This window comes from Pteropus vampyrus, unplaced genomic scaffold, assembly GCF_000151845.1.
Source record: "Pteropus vampyrus isolate Shadow unplaced genomic scaffold, Pvam_2.0 Scaffold5, whole genome shotgun sequence".
Lineage (NCBI taxonomy): Eukaryota > Metazoa > Chordata > Mammalia > Chiroptera > Pteropodidae > Pteropus > Pteropus vampyrus.
In genome coordinates, this window is record NW_011888786.1 from 9,539,853 (window position 1) to 9,552,987 (window position 13,135).

Genomic DNA, 13,135 nt, shown 5'->3' on the forward strand with positions numbered 1-13,135 from the left:
CGGACCGATGTAATTATTTTTGCTGCAGTCCACACGGCTATAACTCGGCCAAACGACCAGATGTCCGTACTCTTCTAACCGTCCCCCATTGCCCCGCAGTCGCAGTGGGGGCGTGAATGGGTGATGGGAGCTTGTCAACTTTCCTTCCCACCCCACCCCCGCAACTTCCCTGCTCAGCTAAATCTTTAGAAACCACCCGGAGGAAAGCTCGTCCTCCCCAGAACGCCCTCAGGGGCGGGGCCGGGGCGCCGCGCAGGCGCAGTCAGGGGCGCCGCGCCTGCGCTGTGGAAGGGCTGAAGCAGGCGGGGGATTGGTATGCGTGCGAGTGTGTGAGGGGAGGAGGCGTCGCGGCCGAGCGTGGTACTACGACGAGTGCGGGCCGGAGGGGGCGGGGGGATGCGCCGCGGCGGCGGCAGCAGCGGCGGCGGCGCGGGCGCTGGGGCTGGTGTCTGGAGCCGCCAGAGCAGCGGATCCTGGTCTTGCTGCCGCAGCAGCGCGGGTGTCGCGCACGGCCCGAAGACGCCGTACCTCTTTGCCCCTCACCTTTTTTTTTTTTTTTTAAATAACCGGAACCAATGAACGCAGCCGGGACCCGAGCTCTGGAGGCCGCCGGTGCGGAGGGGACCAGGCTGGCGTCCGGCGGGAGCTCGCGTCTGAGGCGGCGGGGGCGGCCCAAGGAGTTGCAGGCGGCAGCGCCTGGCGGAGCCGGCGAGTGGCAGGCGGCCGGGGCGCCGCCGCGATTTCTCCCTGTTCCTCCTCCGCGCCCTCATCCTGTCGCGACTCCTGGCCTGGCCTCGGGCTGGCTGCGGCGGCAGCGCTGGGCTGCGCTGCTGGTGCTCGGGCTGCTGGTGGCCGGCGCGGCGGACGGATGCGAGCTGGTGCCCAGGCACCTCCGCGTGCGGCGGGCGGCGGGCTCTGCAGCAGCAGCCGCCTCTCCTCCTGCGGCGGCAGGCGACAGTCCGGCGCTCATGACAGGTGAGGGCCCGGGTGCGGCGGGCGGGGCTCGGCTGGCCCTTACGAGACCCCCATCCCCGGGAGGGGCCGGTGCCTCTGCTGGGCGCCCTCTGTTCAACGGCCTTGAACATTGAGCGATGCCGAGCCGGGCCCCCAGACTCCAGCGCCCTGGCCGCTGCTTCGTCGCGGTTCCCTACACTCTGCACGCCTTCCTTTTAACCACCTACTAGTACCCCGCTTTCGACAGAGCCTCTCGACAGCCCTCGCTTCCCCGCCCTTCGATGGGGCTCCCCAGAGTTCCACGCTGAGCAATGCAGAGGTTCTCTTCTGTGCTGCAGAATAGCCAGCAGGGTCTGCAGGGGACTGGGCTGATTTTTTTTTTTTTTTTTAAGCTACTAGGAAAAGTCAGCAACAGCAATGCGGTATTGAGTCTGTCTCTGGCGCTGCTTTTGCAAAAGCAGCTGGAGGCGAGTTTTCAGGTTCAAAGCCCCGCTGAGCACAGTATCCCTGGGGAGGCTGGCTGCTGAAGAGGATTCTTTGAGAGCCTTAATACCTAGTGGTATTAGTGGTTCTGTATTAGTATGCGGAAACCTCTAAATCTAATGTGTTTTTTGAGCGGTGGGCGGAAGGCTGTTTTAAAGGATGGGAAGTATATGCTGGTGGGCGCATCACTGAGTGACAACGGGTGCAGAAAGCTCAGCAGGTAACAAGAAATGTACCTGAAATGTATCAAGTGCAGATATTTGGGGCTTGTATTTGAGCAGCACAGTTCTGCAAGACTGCACCAACACCTTTTAAATATAGAACGTTCTCGAAATAATTGAAAACTTTCAAACATGTTTGGTAAGTTTAGGTAGAAAATCCAATCATTTTCAAGCCTTTTGGTGTCATGTACAACTGATTTGTCTTGGTTTAAGTAATGACGTAAGGATGTTAAATGACTTTTAGAAAAGTAGTGGAGCTAATGTTTATTTTTGTACTTTATTTTTACAAGTAATTTGTACGTTTTTACATTACTTGCAAGAGTTAACAGGAAAAAGTAAAGCGAAACAAGGTGATACATCATTAATTTAACCAAAGTGATAGTCCAGCGGGCATCTCTGAACGTTACTAACAGCTGCTCTGAGAAGCGCTCAGGAGCAATATTCTGCAGAGCAAAGCAGCTATTTTCTGGGTTCTGTGACAGAATGTTTCTTGTTCTGGAGAGAAGGGTGTTGGTAAACTTTGCTGGCTCTTTGGAAGTTGTAGTATATAGAACATAATGATCAGAATATTTAACTTGCTCTACCCTGAAACATATCAAGCCCTTTTAAATGGAACTTGAAACACCAAACCTATCACTGGGTAATTTGGATAGAATGATTATACAGAATGATCAGTATTAGGAACATAGTATAGTTTGAGTGAGGTTAGTTGGTTGGATAGTTTTATGCTCGAATAATCTTTATTCTTCAAATAAAAATGTAGACAATAAAAATGTGGTGGAGAATAGTGATAACTAGGAAAGTAGCCTCATGCAAGAAGGGAGGGAGCAGAAATATTTGGGCTTCTAGAAGCTATAGGAGTGCGGTTCTTGGTTTCTTGAGCAGAAAAGTTAGATTAAAAAATAATCAGCTAATGTTTTATCGATATGTAGTTGGTAGAAGGGCACACGATTCTGAAAATTTAGTATTTGTTAACCACTAACAATATGTTTTATACTATGTAGAGTATAGCAAGAAAATTCAGATGGAATTTTGTTGTAATAAGCTGTTTATAATCCTTTATTTTGAAGATTTAAATTTTTCTGAGTTATTGAATCATGAAAAAGGAAGGCCAATTCTTACTGGATAAAAAGTCTGATATATCACACAAAGTGAATTTATGCTGCAGTGCTTTAAAATAAGTTTACTAAAATAATATTAACCTGAGAATTTATTTTTTAATGTTCTTATTTTTTCCTTTGGTAGAATATAGATTTTTAACAAGTTAAGCATGTCCATTTAAAGTTTAAGATAAACTACAGAATGTACAAGTTAAATTGTGGTCACTTAAATAAATTTATGTAAATACAGTCAATAGCACTGATATCTGGCAAAAGGTAGATTGAAAGTCCATAGTAAAATAAGAGCATATTGAAAATTTCTTTGAACTGTATAGTCTCTATCAGGTTCCTTCTTATTCTTCTGATTGTATGAATAGTGTATGTATTTTATATGTATACACAAAATGTAAATATATCACATATATATAACAATTTTTTATTCTTGCAAACTATGCAGAATAATGGAAATTAAAACTTCTTATATGGAGTTACTTGTTTCAGAATTTATTTTTATTCATTTTTATTTTTATTTTTTAGGTGAGGCAATTCTTGGTTGACCTCACAGATTGCAAGGACCTCGTCAGCATACAATCCCTTATTTTTTTATTTTTTACGCCTACAGCACCTGGTCTTCCTAGGTGGTCTCCCATCCAAGTACTAACCAGGCCCGACCCTGCTTAGCTTCTGACATCAGACGGGGATCGGGCTTGTTCAGGGTAGCATGGCCATAGACTTGTTTCAGAATTTTTAAAAACAAATTTTAACTTTGGAAATATTTGCTTCTATCATACTTTTTTTAACGAATTAACACAACCTTCTTTAGTAAATATTTAAAGATTTAATCCTAACTATAATACTTTTCACTAATTTTTAAAACATTTTAAAACATCTTTTGGAAGTATTAAAATTTCAATAAAAATTTAAAATATTCTTTGTTTGAAAGAAATTTAGAAGAGCCTCTTTACTCACTAGCTTTAAACACATCTGTGATGTGGGGCTTTCATTAATTTAGACAAAAACATCTCACATGAACATGATTGTCATTGGAAAAATCTTAAGCTTCACTTTTAATTATGTCACCTTGCATCCCTAACAATATTTACTTAACAAATGTTGTCACCTTTTTATTTTATTAAGTTTCTTGAATGTAGTTTATGTATTTTGGGGAATATTTTATGGTGAATTTACACTGTGACTGACAATAGTCAAACTCAGTGCAGTTCACACAGTACTAGAAACTCTTTTTCTTCCTTTTGTGAAGTTGCTCTTTCTGAATTTAGCTTATTATTTCCTAAAGCTGCCTTTTGACGGGTAGATCTTCTGTATCCTCTTTCTTCTTCCCTGTAGTTATTATTATTGTCCTTTTTTTTCAGTCTTTGGCCATCGGTGTTTTTGTTTGTTTTGATTTGTTTAGGTTTTTTGTTTTTTGTTTTTGTTTTTTGTTTTTTTTGCTGTTGCTATCTACAGGATTAAAGAATCTACTCATACTTATTTTGATCTAGTCTGTTGTGAACATTTAAGATTTAGTAGGAATCTTATTGGTCTGGAAATATTGCATCCGTTGGTACTTCTCTTGAGAATATCATGGCCGAACTGATTGGTCTCTGCTGGAAGTCACCTGGCAGAGGAATAACCAGGGGGCCAGTTGGAAAAGTGGGTTCAGGATTTAGCATAACTTTAACAATAGGAGGATCCACATGGGAATTTAATTTGCCAAAGGCTTGAGATTGGATACTTGCTAATGGTTTTAGATTAATTTGGACTTTTAAGTAACTACATAGCAAGCATTTTGGATATTGTCCTACTCAGGATAATAATGAGTGTGGAACACTTTCAAAATGATGCTTTGGGATTTGTATTTATGTATATGGTAGCTAAAGTATAAACTGGTTAAACTAATGTTAAAATTAATAGCTAATAATATAAGTGATATTTTGATATTCACTAAAATTTGGACCTTATCTTATTAAGATCTGCCTAGGAGATTACTTCTGAATTGTTCATATTTCATCAGCTAAGCAATTACTACATGGTAGGAATGGGAGAGAATATGAAAATGAGTAAGATGTGGGTCTGCCTATTGAGAATAAAATATAAATATATTTTTATTAAACTATTACTAGCTGACAATATTGTACTGAGTGCTTTATATACATCACAATTTTTGATTCTGAGATTAACCCTGTCAATAGCTGTTATCCTCATATAAGAGATGAAGAAACCAGTGCAGGGTCACACTTAGTAGTAGAGTCAGATGTTGACTTGAGTTTCTCATTCCAAAGCTTTGATTAACTGGTATGTTGTATGTACCTTTATGTACTCTTATGTACTTACCCTTATGCACACAACTAATAAGGAGAGACACCATGATTAGTACCAACACAGACTGTAAAATTTGGAGGAAAGGAAGGCTATTAGGAAATATTACTTGGAGGAGGGTACAGTTTGAGTTGGACCTTGATTATAGATAGGACTTTCTCTTGTGGAGATAAGTGAAAGGACTTTCTAGGAGGAGGCAGATGCAAGAAAAAGGAGTAAATTAATAGTTTTCTTTAGTTAGGAAGCTATGTAGAAGTAAAGGTCTTGAGAGTTTAAATTATGCAATGTCTATGTAAATGTCTATGCAGTGTCTATGAAGTTTAGAGGAAACTTCATTCAGTTTGTTTTATTGTCAGATTAGAAAGGAATCTGACTATAAGAAGTTTAAGAAACAAAAACTACCTTTTAATTTTAAAATTACGATGGTTCTACAAATTAAATAGGTACAAGTTCTTGAAAATATGCAAGAAAAACATCTTTTTTATATCAAAAAGGCCTATTTAGTATAAAAATTGGTTTTGTTTATGATTAGACTTATGATTTACAAAGTTGTTTATATAGAGCTTTTTAATATACCATATTTAAAAGTGCATGTTTATTCCTTAACAAAGGATAACAGTTTTCACATTTAACTAAGGTAATGGGTCAGAGTTGAACTCCCCCTTTCCCCATTTTGAATAACAATGTGTCAGAGTACTGACATATTCTTTGTTTCAAAATTAACTTTTCAGTTCATTGTATGAATTTCAAGCTCTATCTGTAGATGATCTAATTGTTTTGTTCTTTTCATTATCCTTCTAGATCTTTTATAAGAAGATATTAGATATTTAATCCTTCTTGACACTTTCTAATCCTACCTTCACTAATTATATTCCTTGACTGGTTTCATTGTTACTGATTTTAAGGGTGGTTCTCTCCTAGGTCTCTTTCCTCAGTCTAGTGTTCCTCTAGTCTAGCTGAACATTTCCTCCTCAGAGAATTTCATTACTAGGAAAGTTCTAAATTGGGGTTAGGGAAGCCCCAGCCAATGATTGATTTGACTTTTGGCTTTATTTCATTTGGCTCTTGAGGTGATACTGTATAACCATCATAGCTGCAGTCCTGAGAGTAATTTCCTTTCTGCTAGGCTTTGTCAGCCATATTGTCTAAAGTGAAATAACTTTAGAATTAAGGCCAAAATTAGTTTTAGAATGTTTAATTGTGACTTATTCAGTGTTTTCTTAAGATAGTGGTAGATACCCCACCCCTGCTAGGACCAGGGAGCCACAAAATATGAGAAGAACAGTTTACTTGGACTAACATTCATCTCAAAACCCAAGTACCCGTGTCTGTGTTTCTTGCAAATGAATTTGTATTTATATGTGCTATGGATATTGGCCTCTGTGTAACTTATTCTTTTTCCTCTAGTCGCTTTCACTTTCTTTCTATGCCTCTCTCTTTGATCTTCCTAAATTTGCCATTATAGGGAACTGAAACACTTAAAAAACTATTAAAGTACTGTTTTTTAATTTAAAAAATACTTGAAGTGAATATCTTATTTATGTGATTAAAATTATTAAACTACCACATCACAAACCCCTGTAATAATAGAAGTGATTTGCAGTAGTTTCTTAAATGATTCTCAGTAAGTGAAAAAGGGTTTTTTAAACCCTTAATTTGAAATTTTTATCTGCTATTCAACACAGTGTACATTTCACAGGTCCGTGTGATTGAGCTTATTTTTTCAGTACTGTTTTTCTTTTCTTTTAAAAAATATCTGATTTTGAGTAGTGGATAATCTTAATCCCTCTTCTTTATTACTATTCTCCAGAGATAAACCTCAGACTTTTCCATTAATAACAATTATGCAGTTTTTTGTTTCCCTACTGTCTGTCATCTTCAGCAGTTCTTTCTACTTTGTCACACACATTCAAGACTGTTAATCCTTGATAGTTCTTTTTTCTGTATTTCGGTATACCAAATTAAAAAAGAATCTACTTTAAATCTTGTCTAATCGTGGGGATAGGTACCCTTTGCTGTCTTTTGAATTTGCTTTTTAAAATATACCCTCTGATGTGCATCCAGTGTTTGATTCTAAGAGATCCATCAAAATGAATTCTAAAAGAACTATAGAGCATAATCTAAAAGTGAGAAATTCAGATTTTGGTGAATCTGTGTATATGTGTTTGCGCATTTAATTTCAAGCATTATTAAGTACTGTTTGTGCCAGATATGACGTGAGAAATTGGGTATATAAAGATGCTGAAATTGACCATTTTTATCATTGTAAGAACAGTGTAAACTTGAAAATTACCCGAGAATGGATTGCATAATCTAAAAAAATAGGTAAGTCACATATTTGCTTTTTAAAAAGAAAACCGTGGTAGCTTATCTAGTAGCATTTCTGCATTTATTAAAAATATCTATTAGAATATTTATTAGGAGTTTTTTGTTATACATTTGCAGTATTAAAAATAAGCCCCCATTCCCCCTTCTTTAGAACAAGGCGTGATATAAATTAATGTAGTTCTTTTATTTTTTCATTAACAAACAAACAAAAATACCAAGCAAACAAAAAACCTCAGTAATTGTTATGTGCCAGTAACTAAGTTAAATGTTTGGAATTTCAAGACCAATAAGGTAGTGACCCTGCCTTGTAGTCCAGGAGGTGATAGACCCATTTAATGGGTGGTGATACATTGTGATGAGGGCGTAAGGGCATAAGGGTGTGTGTTGTATTTAATAGAATTACAAAGATGCATTTCCTAACTTTGATGTAAGAGATGGGTTATTAATGAAGAGTTTTTCCCAGAGTATTCACTGACTTGTATAAGAGTTTGTCAGGGAAAAGTATAGCAGTATAAAAAGAGGAAGCTGAATGGGGAACAGCATTTATTAAAGACTTTGGCATTTGAGATTGCTGGATGGAGATTGTGAATTACTAAATAACCAGGAAGGCAGAATCAATAAATAGCCTGCTTGTAGGTACCGACATCCATTTTTGCATGTGGGATTCAAATTTATGCCAGGCATTTGTATATTTTATCTAATTTAATCCTTATAGAATCCTCATGAGATTATTATCATCCCTATAATGTTAGTATATATAATGGAGATTTAGGATTGCTCTCAAATAGTTTAAAAATTCTCCAGTGCCGAGGATCTTTATGATAAAGCACAGAGTGTAATTGGAATTGAATTAGGAAATGAAGCCAGAGAAGTAGCAGAATTAAACATTCCAATTAACGTTAAATTCTGGATCTTTATTGTCCAAGGAAACTTATGATTTCCTTCTTTATTTATTATTGATAAATAACCAGTTTTTCTTTTTTTAAAACTTTGCTATTAAATATTCCGAAATCTTAAAAAGAATACTCATTTAAATTATATAATTTCTGGGGCTTAACACAAATGGCTTTTTAAAAAATGGTATCCTCAGTAAGTGGGAAATTACTATTTGTGCTTTTTTAAAATGAATATTCCTTAAGGATGGAATACCATTTTTAAAAAGCATAACTTTTTATATCTCAAACTTTTATCTGGGCTGTAAGTCTGTTCTCACTTCTGTATAGTGTGATTAAAGTGTAGCCTCTAGACTTGAGCAGGGTTTTTTGGGCTCGAGTCCCAGTCTAAGAGTGGTTTTGTAATTTTGGGTAGGTGATTTAATCTATTAGTGCCTAAATTTTCTTATCTCTAAAATGGGTTTGAAGTATGAATTAATCTATGTAAAATGCTTAGAACAGAGTCTGGCACGTGTAAATGTTCAATTATAGTTGATTTGTTTTTTATCTAGAGATACACACTTACGATAGTTGTAGAAATATGATGGATTGAGAATTATTATTAAAATGTTTTGCATTTTAAAAAGTATGAAAATATTCTTTTAGTCAGTTCTGTGATCTCAATAATCATTAATGGTCTGAGATTACTTAAAACTGTAGAAATATGAAACAGTATAGACCGTGAGATTGAGGAGTACTATGGTATTTTTAAAAAGCTAGTTGTATCATTAGCTTAAGTCATTTTGTACCTTTATTATTATGTATAAAAGATTTAAGACATTTTGTGGTTGAAACAATCAGACTTAAAAACCTTTAATTTCTGAATATAAAAGTTTATTATAGAAATATTAGAACATACTAAAAAATATGAGGTAGAAAAGATGTCTTCCTCAACAGCTGGATCTAACAGCTGTAATGTCAGCTACTGTCTTTTTAAGATCTGTTTGTATGTATGTTTGTATATAGTGAATAATGGGCTCATAGAGTGATTTTTTAAAAAATGTGAAATTACTCTATTTGAATGTTAAGTATATTCCAGGCATATGATAATTACTGGGGACACTTGAACAAGACTGGTGATGAACAAGACTGGTGAGCTTCTTGTTCCCGTGGAACTTGAAATTCGGTTGGGAAGATACGGGAAAACAAGTATTTCTATTTGTGAGAAATGCTATCAAGGAACAAAAGAGATGCGAGATAGAAAATATGGATGGTTTGGGGACATTAATTAGGCAGGCTGGTTAGGGAAGGCTTTTGAGAAGGACACATTTAAGGTGACATTTGAAGGACAATAAGGAGCCAAGTCTATAAGGAGTTGGAGAATAGCATTCCACACAGGGGTACTAATATGGACAAAGACCTTGACGCAAGAAAGAATTTGAATTATTTGAAGAAGTAAAAGGGTATAATTTTTACGGAACTTCTTGAGAGAAGGGAAGAGTAGTAGCATGTGATCTGGCTGTACAAGAAGGAAAGGCCAGATGGTACAGAGCCTCAGAGACCTTGTTTGGAGGTTGATTATTCAGTGAGTGATAGGAAGCAGCTGAAGCATTTTAAGGAGGGGGTGAAGTGATATGGTTTACTTTTTGGGGGGGAAAAATACAACATAAAATTTATCTTAACAATTTTTAAGTGTACATCAGTAGCATTAAGTATCTTCATATTGTTTTGAAATAGATCTCCAGAACTTTTTAATCTTGTAAAACTGAACCTCTGTACCATCAAACAGCTCCTTTAGCACTTGGTAACCACCTTTCTACTTTGTTTCTATGAATTTGGCTACTTAAGATAACTCATGTAAGCGGAATCATACAGTATTTGTTTTATTGTGACTAGCTTATTTCACTTCGTGTAATGTCTTCCAAGTTCATTCTTGTAGCATGTGGCGGGATTTCTTTCTTAAGGAAATATATTTCATTGTATATATACAACGTTTTTATAGTCAGTCATCTGTAGATGGACACTTGGGTTACTTCTACCTCTTGGCTATTGTGAATAGTGCTGCTGTGAACAGAGGTGTGCAAATATCTCTTCAAGACTTTGCTCTCAATTTTGGATATATACCCAATGGTAGGATTATTGTATTATTCAGTTGGCTTAAATCATGAACTTTTATTTTTTTTTCGAATTTTTATAAAAATTTATTTGAGCCAAGCAGAGAATACACCTGGAAGCAAGATCTCAACCAACAGAATGAGTTAAATGCTTCAGGGAATGACAGTTATTTTCTTTTATGCATTTGAGATTAAGGAGGGAATGTAAGGAAAATTACATAAAAGTGGGAGAAAGTAACTTCAGGATGGGACTGTAGGATAGTTAAGATTATGTGCTTTCTTGGGGGTGGTTATTTATTTCAAAGGTGTGTTAACTTGGATGCACACAGAAACAATTGACAGGGCTTGCTTAAAGCAAGGATAAATCTTTTACTAAAAAGTTAGGTTCCTGGGGTGTGACTGCCCACCATGACCTGCCCAGTTAGGAATTTATGATCAAATCACCCTGCGAAGTTACTTTCCATTGGACTCCCCCTTTCCCCCCAGTTCCCCATTTTGGTCATAAATCAATCCAAAGGATGCATTTATGGCTAACCTTTTGTCAGATACTGTGGTCTCTCAGCACTAGGAAGACTCATTCTTAGGAAGTCTCAGTATTGATGTTATCTTGTTGACCATTGGTGATGGGGCAATACTGCAACCATAAGACCTGAGTGGAGGCCGAATTTCTTCTAGAGGTGAAGGGCGGGTAGATGGAAGGCATCAGGTCTTTCTTATGGCCTTCAATGTGAAAAAACGCTCTGGATCATTTCTATCCTATGAACTATTTTGATCCTAGTTTTGCTGTCTGTCTCATTTTTCTGTATTTGGCATCTAGTATAACATTTACATAAGCCATTTAAAGAGTATTAAAAGTTATACATCTTTAGCTTGTCAATAGTGTAGAATGTCTCCTTTCAATAACATCACTCATTAATTCCTCCATCTAATTTAAGTCCAGCTTAAATGCATTATTACGCATGAAGGAATGTAAACCACCAGCAAGATGGGGCACCAGGGAGCTGGGAAGAACCAAATGGCTGCCTTGGGTTTCTCATAGCCCCAAGTGTTTGTTTAATTTACAACCACTGTTTACTCATAAAATATACTCTAAAAGTTTTCCTCTGTATATTGAGATTTTTAACCCTTTAGATCCTCAATGTGTAATGAAAACTTAAAAAGTAATCAATTTGCATTCTTTAGCTTGGATCATTTGTAACCTCTAGAAAAATTTTTCGTAGACATGTCAGTTATTAACATGGACTTGTTTTTGTAAAACCCAGGGAAAATAAAGATATGTTTGTTTTACTTAAAACAACAAACTTAATCTAGCTTTTATTTACTAAAGATTACTCTTAGATCATGTGAACTTGAAAAGTATTTAAGTTTCTATTTTTCTGAGAATTTTAGAATACCCAATTCTTACAAGCGCGTGCCTTTAAATTAATTATAACGGTACCACACTGAGGTAGAAAATTATCTCACATTTACGATGTATATACAGACACAAACAGATCTTTTAGCCATGAGAAAAACTCATTAGTTTATAAAAGAACTATTTTACCCTTGAGGCATTTACAATTTTTATCTGCCCTTGACAAATTAAGTTTCAAATAACCTTCCCCCTTTTAAAATAAGAACAGCCATTTTTAATACCTCAAAGAATTGGGTTGACACCTAACATCATAGGTCGATCTATTTATCTAAATCCTCTTTTTGAAGCTTCAAGAGACTACCAATTAAATGTCATTCTGCCTGATTTTATAGCTGACTTTTTCTAATTGTGCATGCAAAAATTAATTAAGAAGTGTGAAAAGAGCCTCATCTCGCCATCTTAGTTATAAATGGTACGGCGACTGTCTCGGGCTTTGATGGCCTCATAGGCACAATTTCCCATGTTAATTTGAGATTTGTAGAGTCTGAACAAACTTCTAGGGGAAACCAGCCCTTACATGCACTTCCCAGAATGAGCTAAATGCCATAGATATCCCTATACAATTGCTTTACACCCTAGGGGAAATTTTTCCTCAGGCAACCTCACAAAGATTCTTAGTCACCTAAGAATACCTGAGCAAGGGCCAGTGATAGCTTTTGGGACACTGCTGGAACCGTGATGCTTTCTAAGGCACAAGCCCCTTTCTCAGACCCTCTCTCTGGGCAAATCCATTCCTGGGCACCCTGCCCTTCTCCCCAGGCTCCTGCCAGTTTCTCAGGGATAGGCTGCATCACTGCACTGGATGACTCCTGGAGCCCATCTCTGCCACTCTGGATTTGGGGTTCTGAACAACTGTTGTTACCCCATTGGCTCTTCAGTTTGAAGAAGCAAGTATCTTTTCTCTTTTGGAGCTAAGGAGAGTTGTCTCATGGAACCAGCAACGATTTTGTTCATATTGTCAGTAAGTAATCCAATGAAAAAGCCAGACTTGAAAGCAGCAAACCCATTTTCCCTCTCCCTGGGTTATCTCAACCCTTATTTACCCCGAAGATTTTGTAAAAACAGCTCAAATAAAGTCATGGCTTGCTAGTTAAAGCAGGGAGGCCCCAGATTCTGAGAGAAACTCACCCAAGTTCACCCTGTGCAGAGCTGGTTGGTGCTTGTTCCTAGCACCAGGTCTGGGTTCACAGGGTGGCCTGGGGTGGGCCTCTTGGGAATTCCGCTGTGTACTGCACCAAGTAAATGTTGATGTAAGAAATGCCCAAACCTGTAGAGAATTTTTATAAGAGTTTATAAAACTCTTTGAGCCAAATTGACGACATATGCTGGG

General features: G+C 37.7%; 1 protein-coding gene and 1 pseudogene across 1 annotated transcript in view; one reads left to right on the top strand and one right to left on the bottom strand.

Moving 5' to 3' along the window:
* Window positions 1–319: 319 nt before the first annotated feature.
* Window positions 320–13,135, top strand: part of STIM2 (stromal interaction molecule 2) — a 119,402-nt gene continuing 106,586 nt past the window's right edge. Inside the window, exon 1 of the mRNA XM_011365948.2 lies at window positions 320–975. Within this exon, the coding sequence (XP_011364250.1) occupies window positions 576–975 (400 nt within the window). The 5' untranslated portion in view covers window positions 320–575. The remainder of the gene's footprint in view (window positions 976–13,135) is intronic.
* LOC111744227 lies at window positions 3,372–3,491 on the bottom strand (annotated as a pseudogene).